At 41.0% G+C, this 22,148-nt stretch overlaps 1 protein-coding gene across 1 annotated transcript; it reads right to left on the reverse strand.

The window, feature by feature from the left end:
• Nucleotides 1-15,760: 15,760 nt before the first annotated feature.
• Nucleotides 15,761-19,180, reverse strand: LOC130683225 (spermatogenesis-associated protein 31D3-like). The gene is made up of 3 exons (XM_057499489.1): nucleotides 19,131-19,180; nucleotides 18,251-18,490; nucleotides 15,761-16,679 (listed from the first exon to the last, which is right to left on the reverse strand). Exons 1-3 carry the CDS (start codon nucleotides 19,178-19,180, stop codon nucleotides 15,761-15,763), a joined length of 1,209 nt encoding a protein of 402 aa, XP_057355472.1.
• Between the last annotated feature and the right edge of the window lie 2,968 nt (nucleotides 19,181-22,148).

Here is a 22,148-nt window from a genome sequence, read left to right on the forward strand (position 1 = left end):
AATCTCCTAATCTTGTCTTGATTTGTTTCATTATATTAACTTATCCCATTTTTACCTTCTACATCACTGTGCTTTCTGTAATATCTGTCCCCATTGTAGTCTTTTAAATTTTGCCTTCACTTCTATGGTGATTTTGCTTTTTGTCTATTTCTCTTCTGAGTTCTACCAATTCTCATTTTAATTCCTACTATTGTCTGGTCATATCCTTACTGAATTATTGTATTTTCTATGTTGTAGTGGTTTTTCACAGTAGCAGTTGCTTTGGTAAGTATTTTTAAATCATGGTGAAATCTTTGGATACATATATTTTTTAAAATTTTATTTTGGTATCATTAATCTACAATTACATGAAGAACATTATGTTTACTAGGCTCCTCCCTTCACCAAATCCCCCCCACAAACCCCATTACAGTCACTGTCCATCAGCATAGTAAGATGCTGCAGAATCCCTACTCATCTTGGATACATATTTTTATCCATTCCATGAAAAACTGTTTCTGGGAAATGTTTTCTTTAGAAATGTTTTGTACCCTTTTTTCATATTTAAAAATGTACACTATCTCTAACTGGATGGTGTGTTAATTCCTTTTTTAAATTCTTATTTTAATGAGTTAGGTTTATCTCTATCAGCTATTTGCAGAAATTTCCTGTTGGTATTGGGTTATGAAGGAACAAGAATAGCCTTCCATGGTGTGCAGCTCAGAGGTCCCTTTCCTGTTTCTAGAAAGATGGGTTGTTTCCTTCAAATGTGGTGCTTTTATATATCCGCAGCTCCTCTGTTTCCCCACACATAAGCACTTCCGAGAGGGCTTGGCCACTTCATGGACCTCTGCCACCCAACCCATGGCCTTCGGTGCCATCTCCTCACTTTCCATACTGGTGATTTCTGGGTTCTCCTTATAGGGCCCTATACTCCACTCCATCTTCCACAGAGCTCCTGTCACTTCTTCATGCCAAGCTTTCTCTGCAGTTCTTTTTGTATAAACTGCTTTTGAACACAGTTGCACATACTTTTGAGTTCAGAGCATTTCTCTGTCTCCTAGATTGCTGAAAATTATTTTAGATTATTTAATTCTCCTTGTTCTTTATATAGTTTCCAAGAGACTATATGAGAATATGTATTTATTTATAATATATAATATAATATGTATTATATATAATTTATGACATAATATAATATGTAATTTATATATATGTAATTTAACCACTTGAGATCCTCAGTTAAAGAACTACTGAAACATGTACCTTATTGAGAAGAAACAGATCTCCGAAGGAAGGCACGGGATTCCAGGAGCACCAAAATATATAAATATGTTGTTCAATTAAATTATTTTATTCACTTAAATGATTTGGTTAACTATTGACTGGAGGGAAATAATTGTAATAATTATCTTTTGTATATTTACGATATGACCTAAAACTTCTGGCAATAAAAGTTGTTTTCTTATATAGAATCCTTTTAGATTTTAACAAAAGTGTAGTTAGATTTTTGATAAAAAATATAAAGGTAAACACACCACACACACACACACACACACACACACACACAAACACACAAAAGAGACATACAATTGACGACTTATAATTCAGAAGAGGGGAAAATAGTAATATAAAAAAATTGCCAGTTAAACAGAAAACAGAGAAGAAAAAGCAAAGAAAAGGTGGTAAAACATACTCATAGTAAGACGAAGAAATAAGTCCAAATACATCAGCATTTCCAATATAATGGAGTTACCTGCAGAAAGTTAGAGATGATCATTCTGGATTATAAAAATAAAGTCTGATTTTATGTTACTTAGAAAGGACATTTAGAATAAAACCACACTGAAGTGCTGCAAATAAAAAATGGATGGCAAAAGACACACCGTGTAAACACCAACCAAAACAAACCATTTTAACATCATGGAAAGTAGAAGGCAAAAAAGCACTAGTGGGCATAAAGAGAGACACTTAGAATGCCAAAAGGAACAATCCCCCAAATAATATAACAATTATAAACTTGTATAGCCTCAAATACTTAAGGCAAAAGCTAACAAAGTTGGAAGGATTAATGCATAAACCCTCAGTTTCTGTGGGAGAATTTAGGCATATGTCTTAAAGAACTGGTACAGTAGGCAGACTTAAAAATTAATAACATAGGAGTTAATACATTTTTAACATGGAAAAAATACATGAGTATAAAATTGTTAATTACTGGGGAAAAATAGAAGCATTCCTACTAGTCAGAGAAAAGGTAAAATTACTATCTCCAGCATAATTTAACAGTGTATTGGAGGTATTAGCCAGCATTGGGGATGGGGAGTAATAGAAATAAAAAAAATAGGAAGGAAGAAGTAAATGTATATTTGCAGGTTACATCATTATATAGCTGGAAAATCCAAAAAAGGAAATGGAAAACTACTAAAACCAAAATGAGAATTTAGTAAAGTCACAGTATACAAATTTAAACACAGAAATCAGATGCCTTTATATAGAAAACTAGTTGGAAAAAATAATGAAAGACCATATTTATGAGAGCAATAAAGAAAGAAAATTTTCCAGCTATAAATGTAACAATAAATGTACAAAACCAATCTGGGAAAATTACAAAATACCCCAAGACAAAAGTCAGACTTGACCAAGTGGAAAGACATGTCATGTTTATGAATAGACCATGTTGTGAATCAACATAGTGACCTCTTTAAGTTAATTTGTAAAGGTAATGTGATCTCAATACACGTACAGTCAGTTTTGTTCTAGACCTAAAAGAGTGATTATGAAGTTTATTTGGAAGAATAAACTAGCAAAGATACTCAGGAAATCTTTAATAAAGAAGAGCTTTGGGGTCACAGCACCCAATCAAGTATGAAATATACTTTTAAAGCCTCCATCATGAAAATTGTGGGGTTGGAGCACAAACAAATAGATCAATGAGACATCATACAAATCTAGAAATAGATATAAAAGCATATGACAAATTATATTTTAGCTATCATGATATTAAAGTTCCTCTACTCTTGTTGTGGAAAGGACTTAAATAAATGGTGCTGAGACAACTGGATGGTCATATGGAAAAAGGCATAATTGAAACTATTCCTCAAACCATAAAGTAGGGAAATTTCCAAGTGATCAAGTACCTAAAGGTAAAAAACAATAACACCCCCCCCCATAAATGGTAATAGAAAATATGGGTGAATTCTGTTAGAATCTGGCAGTGGGAACATTTTTCTAGCAACGACCAAAATTCCAGTAGCTATAGAAAAAGAAGATGAACTTGACTGTATAAATACAAAACAAGCAACCAAATCTTTTGTACAGCAATACCCCACAAGTGAACTAAAAAGACAAATGGTAAACTGAGAAATAATTAGCAATTTTTGCCACAGAGGGCTATTATCCTTAATATATAATGAATGTTCAAGATTTGAGAAGAAAAAGACCAATAACCTCAGAGAAAAGAAATGAGCAAAAGATACAGAGATAGTTCACAGGTAAAGAAATTAAAATGACTCTTAGGCATATGAAAAGATTTTCAACCTTGCTTCTAATAAAAGAAATGCAAATTAGAACTGCCCTGAGAAGTCTGCTGCTCACCTCTCATAGTTACAAAAGATCAGTAAGTTTGGTTAACACTCTGTTGGCAAGCCTGTGGGGAAAAAATGTTGTGTGTGAATGCAGCGTGGAAATTTGGCAATACATAGCAGACCTGTTAAAATAGAAATCCCCCTTGTAGAAATTTGTCCCCAAAATACCTGGACAAAATAAAAAGACATAAGCATAAAACTATTAATTGTAGCACTTTTATAATAGCAAAGGACTGGAAACAACCAGTGTCCTTCATTAGGGGACTGGCTCACAGATACAGGAATGTCAAAAGTAAAAATATAGAAAATATACATTAGACATTAAGAACAACATCAAAGAAATGGCGGATGTAGCCTTACAATCCACCAGGAAGATAAAATAATTCTAAATTTGCTTGTAGTGTGCTTAATAACATCTGAAAATACATAGTGCAAAGTTGACGTAACTGTAATGAAAGATAAACACATTCTTAGTTTTTTTTAATTTATTTTTTACTAAGGTATCATTGATATACAATCTTATGAAGGTTTCACATGAGCAACATACATTCTTAGTTTTAAAGGGAAATTATATCACACCTATCTCAATAACTGATGCAACAAATGGACAGAAAATTAGTGAGATTTGACCTAAAACACATTATATCCAAGTGCACATGGAACATGTACCAGAATTGATCATATACGGCCATAAACTGAACTGCAACAAATTTCAAAGGATTTTAAGTCATGCTGAGTAAATTTTCTGACCACAATTGCATTTGAAATCAAGTAATATAAATATAAATTTGAAATCAAGTAATATAATGATAATTAGAAAATCTCAAGTGTATGGAAATGAAACAATACTCTCAAAACAAAACAAAAAAGAACCATCAAGAACACCATGGGTCTATAAAGAAACAGTGAAAGTTAGAAAATATTTTAACTAAATGTAAATGAAAATATATTTTGAAACTTGTGCACTGCAGTTAGAATCATGCTTAGAGGAAGATTTATAGCATTAAAGGAAAATATCAGAAAAAAGTCCCAGGCTCAGTAGCAATCATTTGAGTATCATCTCATAAAATCAGAAAAATAATAGTAAATAAATGTGAAAGTAGAAAAGAGCAAATAATAAGGAGCAGAAATTAATGAAATAGAAACACACGTAACAGGGACTATCAAAAAGGCAACAGTTTGTTATTTAAAATACGGGTAAAATTGATAACACCCAGGCAAAATTTATAGTAATGGAATATGGATGTGATGCCTAGAGATTCAGAAACCATTTGGAATCCTGACGATGAAAGCCACAAATGACGACAGCTCTGAAGATGGCAGGAGCAGTGATGTCAGCCGTGGACAGCTCACGACAGACATGTTACACAGGAAAAATAAACCACTTGCCTAGTCTGGAGCCATTCTTACTTGAAGCTCAGTGCCGCCTCAGCTAATGGTTTAAATATCCAATTTTTTAAAGTAGAAAAAGAAGGAAGCAAATTACATATATTCATAATGCAGGAAATGGAGAAACAATAACCTACATAAAACATTTTAAAATAAAGCCAATAAAATAAGCAAATCTCAAGCTTTATAAACCGCGTTAAGAAGGATGAAGGAAACACTACTTACACAGCATAGTTAAAATATATATATCCTAAGAACTCTGCTGCAGGGATGGAAAAGGAGAGACCGCTCTAGAATCCGTGGTGATTTACGGAGCCTTCTGTTTGGACCTCATCATTACCTGACACAAGAGGTGTCCATGAAGCAACATTTTATCCTTCCAGTTTTAAAAGCGTTAACTGTCCTCTCTGTAAGTAATTGGAATTGTTGCTTTGATTTCAACTCATCCATAAAGCAGAAAATAACCCGGTCTGGAGGTGAGACGCCCTAGGACCACACATTGAATTCCTGGGTTTTGCCCACGGCTTAAATAGAGAGCCCTCTAGGGGCCATCAGTGGGATAACAGGAGCTGCTGTGTGGCACGTAGAGACGGGGGAGAGAAAATGGTGGCCTCTAGACTAGAGCTTCTAGCCAAAAGAGAAGACTTAGCATCAGAACTCGTGATCCTTTCTCCTACCCTTTCCAGATGGCCACCGTGTCGCACAGCAGCAGTGGAACCGGTTCACAGAGAATGCAATGCGAGTGCCTGCTCTGGAGTTGTGCAAAAGCGCAGCTGTGCGCGGGTACCGATAGAGTAAGAGGGAAGGACTGATCAAAGTCAGTTCAGAGAAATCTAAGGTTCCGGAAGTGTTCTGAGCCTGGTAAAAAACAAGGGAGAGAGGTTATTGATGGGAAAGTTAGGGGTGTGTGGGGGTCACATTAACCAAGATTCAGAGGCAGCAGTAAGCCCCTCGTGTGCAGAGGTGCCCGGTCAGACTACCCCAGTAAAAGAAGAGAGTCAGACCATACTCTCCTAGCTGATTAGGGTGGAATGTTTTGAAGACTGGACTGAATAACTTCAAAATGTGCTTTGGGGAGGTTAGGATATGTGCTGAGGCGCCTCCAGGGCCAGGTAGGAGGGAGGATGAGAGAGAGAGTCAGAGAAGTTAGGCACCAGGGAGATAATCCTGTTTTTTCTCTTACCTAGTAAACTGGTCCTTCTTTCCAAGACCGTCTTAAACCCCTAGCTGTAGGTGTGCCTTCAGAGTCTTTGGTCCACCCCACAATTCAGTCTGGATAGTTCATTTTGGATCTCAGTGACCCCTTTTTCAAATGTCTGCTTAATTTCTTCCCATAAGTGTCCTACTGTTCCCCTAAATTACAGTTTTCCTCTCTCTAGCCCAATGATGCTCCTACTCGTATCCTTGGATTCATCTGTTAATCTCCCTCACTCCTTCCTTCCCTGCTGAAACTCAGCCAGTCTTCAAGTTCTTTCAATATTTACCTCACAGAGTCTCTCCAGAAAAACTTCTAAGTGACCAATGCAAAGATTCTGAGAGTCTATGATCTCAGACTGTCTTTTATTACCCACCAGAGAAGGCAAATTCCAAGCTAAAACTCCACTTCCTGCCTGGTGAGACAGTGACTAAGGAGTTAAAAGGGTGGCAGCATCAGTAGGTGAATTTTAATGGGTCATACTTGTCTGTTCTTACCTTATTAACTGTATTATGTTAACCGTACTTCAATTGCCTCAAATACTTGTGGAGAGCTGTGGGGCATAAACTGAATATGTAAGATGTGCTTGGGATTCAGACGCTCTCTATCTGGCCCATCTTTGGCTGTCCCAGAACCCTTACCCCAGGCCAGGCTTTCATCTCATATTGAGATGATAGCAGTAATTTCCAGATCGGTCCTTCAGTCTCTACATTTTTTTAAAATTATTTTTTCATTTTGATATCATTAATCTACAATTACATGAGCAACATTATGTTTACTAGACTCCCCCCATTATCAAGTCCCCACCCCACCCCATACACCATTACAGTCACTGTCCATCAGTGTAGTAAGATGCTATAGAGTCGCTACTTGTCTTCTCTGTGTTGCACATCCCTCCCCGTGCATGCCCCCACATTATGTGTGCTAATAGTAATACCCCTTTTATTCCCCTTATCTCTCCCTTCCCACCCACCCTCCCCAGTCCCTTTCCCTTTGGTAACTGTTAGTCCATTCTTGGGTTCTGTGATTCTGCTGCTGTTTTGTTCCTTCAGTTGTTATCTTTATTCTTTTTCTCCACAGATGAGTGAAATCATTTAATATTTCTCTTTTTCTGCCTGGCTTATTTCACTGAGCATAATACCCTCTAGCTCCATCCATGTTGTTACAAATAGTAGGATTTGTTTTCTTCTTATGGCTGAATAATATTCCATTGTGTATATGTACCACATCTTCTTTATCCATTCATCTACTGATGGACACTTAGGTTGCTTCCATTTCTTGGCTATTATAAATAGTGCTGTGATTAACATAGGGGTGCATCTGTCTTTTTCAAACTGGGCTGCTGTATTCTTAGGGTAAATTCCTAGGAGTGGAATTCCTGGGTTTGATTGTTTTGAGGAACTTCCATACTGCTTTCCATAATGGTTGAACTAATTTACATTCCCACCAGCAGTGTAGGCAGGTTCCCCTTTCTCCACAACCTCACCAACATTTGTTGTTGTTTGTCTTTTGGATGGTGACAATCCTTACTGGTGTGAGGTGATATCTCATTGTGGTTTTAATTTGCATTTCTCTGATGATTAGCAATGTGGAGCATCTTTTCATGTGTCTGTTGGCCATCTGAATTTCTTCTTTGGAGAAGTATCTGTTCAGATCCTGTGCTCATTTCTTAATTGGATTATTTGCTTTTTGTTTGTTGAGGTGCATGAGCTCTTTATATATTTTGGATGTCAACCCTTTATCGGATCTGTCATTTGTGAATATATTCTCCCACACTGTAGGGTACCTTTTTGTTCTATTGATGGTGTCCTTTGCTGTACAGAAGCTTTTCAACTTGATATAGTCCCACTTGTTCATTTTTGCTTTTGTTTCCTTTGCCCGGGGAGATATGTTCATGAAAAAGTCGCTCATGTTTATGTCCAAGAGATTTTTGCCTGTTTTTTCTAGGAGTGTTATGGTTTCATGACTTACATTCAGGTCTTTGATCCATTTTGAATTTACTTTTGTGTATGGGGTTAGACAGTGATCCAGTTTCATTCTCTTACTTGTAGCTGTCCAGTTTTGCCAGCACCATCTGTTGAAGAGACTGTCATTTCCCCATTGTATGTCCATGGCTCCCTTATCATATATTTATTGACCATATATGTTTGGGTTAATGTCTGGAGTCTCTATTCTGTTCCACTGGTCTGTGGCTCTGTTCTTGTGCCAGTACCAAATTGTCTTGATTACTGTGGCTTTGTAGTAGAGCTTGAAGTTGGGGAGTGAGATCCCCCCCCACTTTATTCTTCCTTCTCAGGAGTGCTTTGGCTACTCGGGGTCTTTGGTGTTTCCATATGAATTTTTGAACTATTCCAGTTCGTTGAAGAATGTTGTTGGTAATTTGATAGGGATTGCATCAAATCTTTATACTGCTTTGGGCAGGGTGGCCATTTTGACGATATTAATTCTTCCTAGCCAAGAGCATCAGATGAGTTTCCATTTGTTAGTGACCTCTTTAATTTTTCTTAAGTGTTTTGTAGTTTTCAGGGTATAGGTCTTTCACTTCCTTGGTTAGGTGTATTCCTAGGTATTTTATTCTTTTTGATGCAATTGTGAATGGAATTGTTTTCCTGATTTCTTTTTCTGCTAGTTCATCATTAGTGTATAGGTAAGCAACAGATTTCAGTGTATTAATTTTGTATCCTGCAACTTTGCTGAATTCTGATATTAGTTCTAGTAGTTTTGGAGTGGAGTCTTTAGGGTTTTTTATGTACAATATCATGTCATCTGCAAACAGTGACAGTGTGACTTCTTCTTTACCAATCTGGATGCCTTGTATGTCTTTGTTTTGTCTACTTGCCATGGCTAGGACCTCCAGCACTATGTTGAATAACAGTAGGGACAGTGAGCATCCCTGTCTTGTTCCTGATCTTAGAGGAAAAGCTTTCAGCTTCTCACTGTTAAGTATGATGTTGGCTGTGGGTTTGTCATCTATGGCCTTTGTTATGTTGAGGCACTTGCCCTCTATACCCATTTTGTTGAGAGTTTTTATAATGAATGGATGTTGAATTTTGTCAAATGCTTTTTCGGCATCTATGGAGATGATCATGTGGCTTTGTCCTTCTTTTTGTCGATGTGGTGGATGATGTTGATGGATTTTCAGATGTTGTACCATCCTTGCATCCCTGAGATGAATCCCACTTGATCATGGTGTATGATCCTCTTGATGTATTTTTGAATTGGATTTGCTAATATTTTGTTGAGTATTTTTGCATCTATGTTCATCAGGGATATTGGTCTGTAATTTTCTTTTTTGGTGTGGTCTTTGCCTGATTTTGGTATTAGAGTGATGCTGGCTTCTTAGAATGAGTCTGGAAGTATTCCCTCCTCTTTTATTTTTTGGAAAACTTTAAGGATAATGGGCATTGTCTTCTCTGTATGTCTGATAAAATTCAGTGGTGAATGGGAGTTTTGTTCTTGGGTAGTTTTTTGATTACTGATTCAGTTTCGTTGCTAGTAATTGGTCTGTTTAGATTTTCTGTTTCTTCCTTGGTCAGTCTTGGAAGGTTGTATTTTTCTAGGATGTTGTCCATTTCTTCCAGGTTTTCAAGCTTGTTAGTATATAGATTTTCATAGTATTCTCTAATAATTCTTTGTATTTCTGTGGGGTCTGTCATGAGTTTTCCTTTCTCATTTCTGATTCTGTTTCTGTGTTTAGATTCTCTTTTTCTTTTAATAAGTCTGGCTAGGGGTTTATCTATTTTGTTTATTTTCTCAAAGAACCAGCTCTTGGTTTCATTGATTTTTTCTATTGTTTTATTCTTCTCAATTTTATTTATTTCTTCTCTGATCTTTATTACATCCCTCCTTCTGCTGACTTTAGGCCTCATTTGTTCTTCTTTTTCCGGTTTCAATAATTGTGACTTTAGACTATTCATTTGGGACTTTTCTTTCTTCTTTAAATAGGCCTGGATTACTGTATACTTTCTCTTAGAACTGCCTTCACCGCATCCCACAGAAGTTGGGGCTTTGTGCTGTTGTTGTCATTTGTCTCTATACATTGCTTGATCTCTGTTTTAATTTGGTCCTTGATCCATTGATTATTTAGGAGCATGTTGTTAAGCCTCCATGTGTTTGGCATTTGGGGAAGGGGAGGAAATAAACAAGTGTGTTTGAACTGCTGTGTTTAATTCAAAACACAATGACTCATTTTAAATGTGTGACAGAAAATATTTTTCTTCTATATATGTGAAAACACCTAGATCGATGTCAAGTCTATCATGTATACTTTTCTACACCAGTACTTTTTGCGTGTTATACTTAGTGTGTGATTCGGGGACAGCAGTGTTGTGCACTGAATTTGCTCTATAAGATTATTTCTTGTATGGGGCTGAGGGAGGAATTCACTCAAATGATTCAGGGTGGACTGGAAGGCAGGGTGTAATGGATTGCCAAAGCCTCTGCAGCTCAATGTTTTTTTTGTTTCAATGCTGCATGCATCTGTTAGGGTAAGTGTGTTATGCAGATGATGACTATCAAAGAAATGTGAGTGCTTTGACATGCACGCATAGCATATGTCTAGGAGATGGATGGCAAGATGTTTAAATGGGATTTTATACTTTAATCATGGTGTAAGAGATGGGATGTATGATACATTCCAGATGATAACTGTGCAAGTTGGGTGAGGCATATATGGGAAGTTATGTTGTTCTGTCTGCTCTTGTGCATGTTTAAACGTGTCTTTAATAAAAAGCTTTTAAAATAAAAGGTGTTGGGTGCCTCATAAGGACAGACAGATACCTGGTAAAGGTGAGTCTGTCCATCAAGATGGGCATTTAGTTCTCTCTCAATAAAGAAATTTCAACAACTGTAATTCCTTTGAAGTTGAGAAGAAAATCACTTTTCATGTAACAGGAAGAAAGGAAGAATGGGAAAGTGTTATTTTCAAGGTTTTTTGATGAAAAGTCCCTATCTCATGGCTTCTAGCTCCTCTGTGAATGGTGATGGAGCACACCTGCTAAGCAGGGAGAGGTGGTCCATAATTTTGAGAAGGTGAAGAAGATTCGAAATAGATTTGCATAGCATCTGAGAGAGCATGGAATAAGAAAACAGTAACCTAAGCTCCATTTATTTGGGGCACATGTTAGTAATTGGGATAATTATTTGTGGAATGAATGAATGATTTCATCTGTGTAACACACTTACCCTAACAGATGCTTGCAGCATTGAAACAAAAAAAGCATTGGCTGCAGAGGCTTTGGCAATCCATTACACTCTGCCTTTCAGTCCACCCTGAATCATTTGAGTAGTGCTGGGTCCCAATTTATCATGGTACCAGTAGACTTGTGAGATTTATTCCAGTAGTGACCACTTACTTACAGGAAGGATTTCTGGAAAAGGCAGAGGGAGGATTTTACCAGAAAGTATGGATTAAAGGGGATTAGAGTAGTGGAGCTTTTTTACACGTTGGTTACCTGATAGACATCAAGTCTGCTTTGGAGGAGAGGAAGGATGAGAAGACAAGAATTTGATGGGAGACAAGGAGTAAGTGGAGAAATGAATGACCTGGAGTTGAAAAATTAACAAGGGGCATACAAGTTGGAAGGATAAGGGTATGAGGCCAAAGAGTGGAATATCAGGCTGTATTAGGATAGCAGAATTGTTCCTGGAATAAGCTCTGCAGTGTGGCAGGAACTGCACTGGGATGGAAATAACAGACCCTGAGATGAGATGGTGTGATAACTGTGAGGCTGAGTTATTGACTGGTCTGTCCCCATGGAGGTTGGAGCCCTCCACTGCCTGATCACCTCTTCAAGTTCCCTGCCCCAGGCCCCATCCCACCTTGGTCCCTCCCTGGGCTTTCATAGAACCTTCATTCTTTCTGTGACCCTAAGCCTGAGACATGGTAGGGTCTACGATGGACCTCTGGACAAAAGAACCAAGTGTAGGAATGAAAGAGGGCTGTGGTTGACACCTGATATTTTAATAGCCAGCATTCATAAATCTTTTTGGAAAGACTACCTCAAGCGCTCTGTAGGACACACACCCCGTTTGTGAGTCCCATTCTGGACAAGTGGAGTTACCTTTACCTTCCGACCCCTATTGTAACTATGCATATGTGAGCAGTCTTGGCCAAAAAAACATTCCCTGCAGGTCCATGGTGAGCCCCCAGATATCTGTAACCCTGATGCATAGTCTTGGATTCACCTCTGGTTCATGAGCAACAGGTGTTCTGGGGGCGATTAACCAGGCTCCACCAAGGCCATGAATATGAAAGGTGGCACGTCCAACCTGATAAATGAACCATACATACTAAGGGAAAAATCCTGTATTTTGCCATCAAGCGTGGACAGATGAAGGCACCAAAATCACATTCCCCAAAGAAGAGGATGCCATGCGTGATGACATCCCTCTAGATACTGTTTTTGTACTCAGACCAGCCCACACCCTTTTAGTAAAAGGCATCAGTGTGCTGTGCTGTGGCCTGATCAGCCCCAAGGAGGTAGAGCCTGGATTGACTGGAGGAAGTGGGGAGCAGTACAGGGTCACGATATGGGGATGACAAGATGTATACCTTTTTCCACCTGCAAGGTCATTCTTTCCCCTCATCATCTTTTGTTGTTTTCCAACTCATGACTAAGCCTCCTTTCCTTACTCTCAGCTTTATTTTACACTGGGAGGTAGATGGCTGCCTGGTCAACATTTCTACCAGTGACAGTGGGCCCATGCTTTTGCTCTGCAGAAGCATGTCATCAATCAGGCAGCCTGAAGAAATACCCAGGATGGAAGAACCATCACTTCCCCAAGGTGCCTTTCCAGTAGGAAAACCTCACTGTCAAGGTGAAAGTATGCTTCCCCAACACAATAACATGACCCACGTGACAGATTCTTACACAGCATCTATACAGTTTCCAGACCCTACCCCAACTATCCCAGGATCCACTGCATCAATACCCACCCCGGACATTCCCATTTGGGTTTACCCACCTGTGGGATCCTCTGGTTACTCACTTCTAAGTGATGAGTAAGCCACTGCTTCTTCTTGAATGTTATTTTCTGAAAAATATACCTGTCCTTGACCCTCTTCAGATATAGATGACCTGTCCTCCCTAGCGCTCAAAGGGGTATAAAACATTCAGTGGGGAAGGTGTGGGCTGCCATACATTTTCAATAAGGCTAAGCTAAGAGACGGGAGACAGAACTCATCTCTTCAGACTTCGTCAGGGAGGACATGAGCTTTTGGGAACACATGAGATCTGTTTCTCAACAAGAGCAACAGGGGTCATGTCACCTTTTAGAAGTCAAAGGAAGCAATGACTGAGGCTGAACTTTTTCCTTTCCCTAAGTACAAGTCCAGAGTTACCCCAAACCCATGCCCCCCACAGAGAACACAAATCACTATTATTAAAAAAACATTTATTGGGAAAAATCAATATTATACACAAGGAAAGAATTATTTGGAGGAAGGAAATTCTCATTTCTGGAAAATCTGGAGTATTGTTTTCTGTCTGAACTGTAGAGACAGATCTCTGAATGCAGTGTTTTCAGCAGTGGTGAGAGCAGCGGGAGGCCCCTGGCAGGCCTGATGCCTGCTGGTGGGGCATGCATGGGGCACAGGATCCTTGTGGGCATGGATGAGGGGTGCTTCTGAGCCAAGAGCTGGGATTCTATCTGTCTTACTCTCTGATCTGTAGAATACTTGAAGGGTAACTGTGGCCAGAAGAGAGAGCTTCTTGGTGGCCACATTGGTTATTTGCCACTTTACCGGAAGGAGCCTTGTGGTTGAAAGATTGCCCCTGAGTGGGATCTGCCTGGGCCTGCCCTTCTGCCTTCTGCTGAGTTTTCACAAATTTCACTTGGGGCTGATGGGGCTTTTCAGGGTGGGTGCTACCTATTCTTGCTGGTGCCCCATTTTGTTCTCTAAGAACTTCCCAGTGTCTGTCGTGATTTTCTGAGCTTCAGTCATTCCACTAAAGGCAGCTCTACTTTGAACTACACCTCGGCTCTGTGCTGCTCTTTTCCTGGGGGTTTTCTTTGCCAGGACAAATCCATTTTCAAAAAGTGCTTCACTGTTTGGCAGAACCGGCTTTTGGCGGGCTGAGCCTTCTGGGACAGTGTCTGTGAAGACTTCCTCCCAAGTGTCTCCCTTGCCGGGGAACTCTTCTTTCCTGATTGGGATGTTCCCAACCCTGCATCCCTTCCTCCAGGTCCTTTAGCTGTGGGGCCTGGAGGACTTGCTTTCTTTGCACCTGGAGGGAAATTCTCACCCAGGCACTTCCTTAAGATATGCTCAGGGACACGAGGCTCTTGCTGATGCTCCATGCTGCTGCCTCTGTCCTCCACATGGACATGTAGCTCCTGGAAAGGTCCCATGTCCCCACTGGAAATACCCTGAGCATGAGTCAGTGAGGCCTTAGACATCAAACCATCTGAGGCAAGGGACATGTGAGTGGGTTGGCCTTTGGCCTGGGCATGTGTCTCACTGTCAAATTTTACCATTAACACATTCAACAGTTGCTGCCTCAGGTCTTTTGATTTAAGATCTTGGGGACCCAAAATATTTGGTGGGCGGTGTTCAGTTGTCACAGAACCATTCACATTTTTCATTTGGGAGCTTCCTGGCTTGCTGGTAGTCAAGATGTCACTAATTTGTCCTTGAAGAATATCCACCTCTGTAGCCCTAAATATATCCCTGGACATGCTGAGCTCAGAAACAGTTTTTAAAATCTTCTCTGTCTTCTTGCCACATTTCTACTTCATTACTGCACCTCACAGTCTTATGCTCTCGCTCATATAGAGGCCCAGCTTGCTTTGGGGGCAGCTCTGAGAGGCTCCTGTTGGCCGGTAGAGTCTGACTCTGAGTAGCTCTGCCTTTAATGCTGTGTATGACAGGCCCAAGAGTCTGTCTGGCCTCCTTGATTCCCTGAATATCCTTGGCAATCTCATGGTTAATATTAGGGGGTGATTGTTTCAGCGTCTCTTGTCCTTCTTTGGCCACAAGTGAGGTAGCAGGGAGAGGATGCTGCAGTACAGGGGCTGAACTTACTGTCCCCACTCTGTCTCCATCAGGAGTAGAGCTCCCTCTATGGGGCTTGATTTGCAGCCTCTCAGATTTGGAGTTTGCCCCAGACACCAAGTTGGCTGAGCAAGGATAGTTGGAATAGGATAAGGAGTAGGATGAGACATTTTTCAATTTAAAAATCTCTATGGATTCAAGGACCTTCGGGAGAAGTCCGCACACCATCCTCATATGAAACTTTTTAATATGAGCTTCCAGTACCTGCTTTACACTGAAATCAATGAAGGAAAGTTCCTGGAAGGTATTCTGTTTGTAGTCTTCATCCACTGATGGTGGCAAACTACTCTGTTTTGATTGGATGTGGGATTCCTCAGGAAGCAGTGTCTGCTTCATACATTCCCATGAATTATGCACAGCCCCAGGGAGCTGACCCTCACTGATTTCCTCAAACTTCTTGTTCAAATGTACTCTTAGGATGTTCACAAGTTCTCTCCAGCCTTCATATTCCCCTAACCCCCTTGACAGACTCACCATGTGACTGTCTAGTTCTTCCTCAGAGTCATATTCCACGTCCTCATATGAAGAGCTCCCTGGTTCACACAAAAGAAGATCTTTTCAACCACTCTCTGGGCTCTGTCCCTGCCCTTTCCCCACATCCTTCTCTAGCTGAAGTATTTCTGAGGCCCACTTTTGGAAGCTACCAGGTTGGCTCAATCCAACATTAAGATTCTTGCTACTTTTATCATTAAGCACATTTCTCTGTGAGAGTCCATGATTTCTCTTTGACCCAGATATCTCTGAAGAATCACTCGGAGGCATCATCGGTGATAGAGATTCTAGGACCCTGTGGGGCAGGCCCCACGAGTGTTTAATGAGCCTCTTTTGAAGGTGCTGTTCTAGTTTCTTCCGAATCTCATCACTAAGAGGAAATGCTCCAGGAAGGATAGAGATTGAAGCATGGGGCTGGGAGGCCTTGCAGATGGGAAAGGAAGGAGCCAGAGGACAAAATTTCGCCTGAGATCTTTGGACCTCAGCAGGGAAACCCCACAAACATTCTTGTTGCTTCTGAAACACATTCCATTCCAGGCCTTGAATTTCAGATGAGCTGAGAGAGTCTGAATCATTCTGGGGTCCATGGAAACACACTCCACAGATCCTCATCTGGGATAGAGGACCAAATGGTGGGATTCTGGGTTGAGATGGAAGATGGGCCTGGGTCTGGCCATGAGAGACAGGTGGGGGCTGAGCTAGTGGCAGCACTTGGAGCTGGGGCTGAGGGTGCTTCTCAGGCAAGGATAGAGGTATGAGATGAGGAAGCTCTGGGGATTCTTGACCTGCAGAAGCATTCAAGATTGCATTGAATATAAAGACTATGGAATAGTCACCCAAGCCATGGGCAGCAGAGGACAAGGACTCACTGTGTAGAGATGGGGGACCCCAAAAGAGCTGGATACCTTCTTGCTTTAATTGGCTCCCCAAGGTCTTAGGATATGGGGGCTGCTCATGCACATGCAGCTCCTTTGGTTTGCCTTTGCTGTTCCAAAAACGAAGGGATGGAAAGCACTATGGAGGTTCCTCAAAAAGCTCAAAATAGAAATACCATTTGACCCAGGAATACCACTTCTAGGAATTTACCCTAAGAATGCAGCAGCCCAGTTTGAAAAAGACAGATGCACTCCTATGTTTATCACAGCACTATTTACAATAGCCAAGAAATGAAAGCAACCTAAGTGTCCATCAGTAGATGAATGGATAAATAAGATGTGGTACATACACACAATGGAATATTATTCAGCCATAAGAAGAAAACAGATCCTACCATTCGCAACAACATGGATGGAGCTGGAGGGTATTATGCTCAATGAAATAAGCAAGGCAGAGAAAGACAAGTACCAAATGATTTCACTCATATGTGTAGTATAAGAACAAAGAAAAAACTGAAGGAACAAAACAGCAACAGAATCACAGAACCCAAGAATGGACTAACAGTTACCAAAGGGAAAGGGACTGGGGAGAGTGGGTGGGAAGGGAGGGATAAGGGTGGGAAAGAAAGGGGGCATTATGATTAGCATGTATAATCTTGGGGGAGGCATGGGGAGGGTTGTGCAACACAGAGAAGACTAGTGACTCTACAGTATCCCACTACACTGATGGACAGTGACTGTAATGGGGTTTGTTGGGGGGAACTTGGTGAAGGGGGGAGCTTAGTAAACATAATGTTCCTCATGTAATTGTAGATTGATACCAAAATAATAAATAAATAAATAAATAAATAAAGGGAAACTGCTGAGTCATGCCTATCAGTGACTGACTTATCATTTTCCCAGGGGAATTTAGATGGTACTCTGGCCTAAGTTGTTTTGGAAAAGAACCCCCTTTCTTTTCTTTTTCCTTCCATCACAGGAAATCACTCCTCTTTTGGACTTGTGTCTCCAGAAGTGCCAGGCAATCATGGCTGAGAAATGAAAGGTTACCATACTCTGTAGGGATGGCTGCAGGGTCTCCCCTGAAAGAGTTCTCTGAAGAGTGGAGGGCAACTCTTGATTGAAATCACACTGTGACAAGTCTTTGGCATGAGCTTGCCCCCAAGAATAGTCTGAAGTTGACAAGCTTGAATGGTCAATGCCTCTGATTCTTGGGTCAAATGTGAACAACCCACCAGGGCTACCTGGAGATGAGTTCTCTGGAATAGGCATCGATGGGATGGAAATCGATTTAGATGTAGTCACAGTCAAATTGCAGTCTGGTGGTGGTGCAACAGACATGCTTGGTAGTAGGTGAGGACAAGGAAATGAATCCATGGGGTTCATTGTCCGGGACAATTCTGGTAAGGGGTTGATGTCTTGGGAAACTGGGGAGGTGGTATTCACAGACAAAGCAGCCTCTGGGTGGAGAACAGGATCCACTGTCTGAGTGTCATATGGTGGGAGAGGGGGAAAGGCAAGGGTTTGGGTTTGGGAACAATCCACAGGGAATTTAGAATCCAAGGAAGGAAAAGGTTCTGGTGACAGTGTGTGACACACAGGTGAAGGTGAGGAAAAGCCCACTAGTGGAGTCATTGGGTTAGGTGAGAGAATGCAGGGAGGTGGTGAGGAAGGCTCAGACAGAGAGGCTGGTGTTAGGTCTCCTGGGGGGACTGCTGAGTCAGCAGGGGACACACTGGGTGATGACTCAGTCACAGGAGCTGTGGAAGCCAAAGGGGATACAGAGGGAGTAGTACCTTCCAGGACTTCTGGGCACAGCAGCTGATTGACGTCAACAGTTGTGGTATTACACACCTCACAGAAGGGGTCTGGACATAACAGTTGACGAAAGCGGGTATAATTGTAATTCTGGCCCCGGTGGCTGCAGGAGACAGGAAGTACAAAGCTGCAGCCAGGACCAGCTTAGGAGAGGGGCCACCTGCAGCCTGCTGCCCCTTCACATTATCCCACAGCTATGACTTCACAAGAAGCTCAACACCCCCACACCAAGACTTCCATTCCCATACACTTTTCTACGCCTACCTCCTCCCATGTGTATGACAGGCTACCCTGAATCCCCCGAGTTGCATAGAACATACTAAAGAGGGATTGGGAAGGAAAGGGAAAGACCTTTTTAGAAGAGCAATCAGCTGCTGTTCCTCCTCCTCTTCTTCTGTCGGGTAATAACTGCAAGCTGGGAAACCAAGAAGTGTGGATTATACGTAATGAAGGTAGAAGCACAGGTTTTGTATAGGAATCCCTTTACAAGAGCTGCTTGGAATATTAGACTCTGAAAGCCCCAAGATTCAATAGACGAGGTCAAATGGTCAAGAATAATATTAACAAGGTTGCTGTATTTTCAAAGTACAGTCACATATGTTATGTGATGCTCACACTGCCCACGTGAAGCATAGAGGTCAATAGTTTCTCATAGAAGAATCTGAGTATCCAGGAAGTCAGAGTACTTTCCCAGATCAAGAGACAGAAAAAATTCTTACTCTCCACATCTCACACAAGTTTACCACCTATTGGGCAACACCATTACCCAGGTCCATCTCTGCTTCATGCCCATGAACGGCAGAGCAGGACATCTGACAAGTGTGTCAGGCCCTGACGGACTTCCCATGAGCTTAAGTGATATGCTTTCTGAGATTAGCTAGACTCTCTCTAGCAACTGACACCCTCAGAGATCGTGGACCTGGGGCCTCATGGAAAGGACAGGAGGGGTCACTGTTGGAGGGTTCAGGTGCAATAGGCAGACACGTACCCTTCAGTGAGCCACCTCGCCTTCTCCGCTGGGCTCCCCCTTGATGCTGAAAACAAAAGGAAAAGAATGAGGGGCTGGGACTCATTTCTCTGGCTCTTTTTTCTAGCAAACTCTGACATTCATTATCCAAGAATCATATGACTCTATTTTAACTAATACAATTCTGTGTTCCTTTTGTCAGTTTTAAAACTTTAAAATGCTTTCAATTTATACTTCTTTGAAAAACTCAAAGAAGGATTTTGCCTATGAGGGGCACACTTGATATTCCCAGTCAGAAGGCCTCCGCTGGAGGCAGACTTAGGCCCTGAGGCCAGCAGTCCTGTCTGTGCTCCCTCAGATGGGACCATGTATCCTGGGACAGAGCTTGGGCTTCAGCCTCTGCCAAAGTCTCAGAAGCTCAGCACTGCTCTCCACATGCACGAAGGAAGGCTTGGTCAAGTGATGCAGGACATGAGAATGTAACTCAAGATCAAGTTCAGGGAACTTTGTTTGCCTGCAGATCCCAAACTCTCTAAATTGCTCAATCCAGGGCCACAAAATCCCTGCTGGGGATTTTATCACAGTTAGTTGGTGAGCTTCGAATGGCAACAGTCCCAGATAAGCCCTTCACCCTGCCCAGTGTTTCCCTAGAAGGATGAAATTCTGTGTTCTCCTCAGTCTTCCCATCTTGAGTGCGTCTCTGAACCAACCAAATTCATTTAAAAATGTGGGACCAGAAGTGGAAATGACAGTGAAGAGGCCCTGTTGGGGGTCTTCCCAGGGGCCCTTACCTTGTTGCTGTATTGCACTTTCCCTCTGGTTGGTGCAGATAGCATCCCCACCAGGTAGTATAGGGACAGAAGGATGAACCCCAAACCACACAGGATAGTGAAGCTGGGGTCAATACTCAAGGTTCCTGAGCCAAAGCTCAGACTTGGCTGAATAGGGTTGTTCAGAAATGAAAGAAGTTTCCATTCTCTGAACTCCATCTTCCAAGCTACCTGAGGTAACTGAGCTCTGGGAGGGCAGGGGCTTGGCTTTAGTCCCAAGCCCGCATCACAGAGCACTGAGGAGTCACAAAGGGTGTCTGCTGGGGAGGGGGCAGCATGAGGAGGGTGTGCCCCCTGCACCTCCCACACCCCCAGCCCAGCAGATACCCCCTCCCCTCCTGGGACCTCCAGGCCCCTCTTCCCTAGCCTCACACCCTGTTTTCCAACTCTACCCTGTCATATCATATATTACCATAATGAAACTTTCTGCTTGTTTTGTCGATATTTCCCAAGACCCCCTTCACTGTTGGGAACCTTGACTTGAGTCTCACCAATTCAACTGCCTTGAAAACCTGAGATACTGACTGGAATTATGGCTCATACCAAAGAACATTTATACTCATGATCTTGTATGTCCTCAAATCCATTTTTTGTGTAGAATCTTTTAGCTTTATGAAACAAGATATTGGCTTTAAAGCTCTTTTACACTCACTTAGTTTTGTGAATGTTAAATAGTTTTTTGTTTCAGTCAGCCTTGACCATTCTTAATCTGAGGGGCTGACTAAAATAATTAAAATGAGTAATTCATTATTCAACATTCACACAACTAACATCAACATAAAATAAATGTAAATAATCCTTCAAATGATCTTGATCTTTGTAGTAAGTCTGTAGCACTTACTTTTCTGAAGTGAGTGAGGTTAAACTACATACAGACTTTTGGGCCATTCCATATACACATAAAAACACATACACACACATCTTTTCACAAACTGATCTGGTATGTTCAAATCAAAGAAAAACATTTCAGTTCAACCCTTTTATTTTGATATTTCATTTTTAAAAATTCTGACCCTACTTCTAACTCTACTTTAAAGACAGACAGTTCCTACCCTGTACATGAAACTTCTAACAGGTGTACAAATCCCTGTCTTAGCTCAGGCTCGTATACCAAAAATAGCATAGATAAGGTAGCTTAGAGAACAAACATTTATTTCACACACTTCTGAAGGCCAGGAGGTCCACAATCAATGCACCAGTAAACTTCAGTGTCTGGTGAGACTCACTGTCCAGTTTACAGAAAGCTGTCTTCTCCCTGAAACCTCATGTCAGAGAGAAAGAGATTGAAGGAGCTCTGTGGGGTCTGGTGTAGAAATTAATGCCTTTTCCCCCCAGTTATTTTAGAATAACAAAATAAAAAGAACCCCCTAGCTGCCAGGCAGGTTTTGGTGTTTGAAATACAGGGCAAAGCACTACATCACTGCAAATAAATAGTTAGTCTGCATGTCTGTAGGCTGTGTGATTGCGGAAAATATAAATGCTGCTAATATATTTCCTTTTTACAAAAACATATCTGTATAGATGATTGTTTTGATGTTAATCTTTAGAAATTATGTATTACCAATTTTAACATTGGATGTAAATGCATAAAAAGTTTGCATCTCCATCCTTGAAAGTCTAGCAGTAAATGGAAAAAACTTTTCTGAACTACAGAGTGATGAGTTTGCTATTTTATTCCTCTTTCCTATCTTCCCATTTCTTTTCCAGGATCTTCTCCACCCAGTTTCCAAACAGATTTTTTTAAAATTAAGGTATCATTGATATACAGTCTTATGAAGGTTTCACATGAGCAACATTGTAGTTTCAACATTCATGCATACTATCAAGTCCACCCCTCCACCCAGCCCTGAATGGACATTTTTAAAGAATGCATACAGATGGCCAACAGGTACACAAAAGTGCTCAACACGACTAATTGTCAGAGAAATGGAAATAAGAACCACAGTGAGATGTCACCTTAACAC

Source organism: Manis pentadactyla, chromosome 4 (assembly GCF_030020395.1).
Source record: "Manis pentadactyla isolate mManPen7 chromosome 4, mManPen7.hap1, whole genome shotgun sequence".
Classification (NCBI taxonomy): Eukaryota; Metazoa; Chordata; class Mammalia; order Pholidota; family Manidae; genus Manis; species Manis pentadactyla.

Excerpts from the sequence above, each read along its gene's own strand:
- LOC130683225 (XM_057499489.1), bottom strand. The coding sequence starts at position 19,180 with ATGGGCATGAAGCAGAGATGGACCTGGGTAATGGTGTTGCCCAATAGG. Across the intron at positions 18,491-19,130 it reads ATGGTGTTGCCCAATAGGTG|CCACCGGGGCCAGAATTACA; the intron begins GTAAACTTGTGT and ends TGTCTCCTGCAG. Across the intron at positions 16,680-18,250 it reads GACCTAACACCAGCCTCTCT|CAAAGGCAAACCAAAGGAGC; the intron begins GTCTGAGCCTTC and ends TTTTTGGAACAG.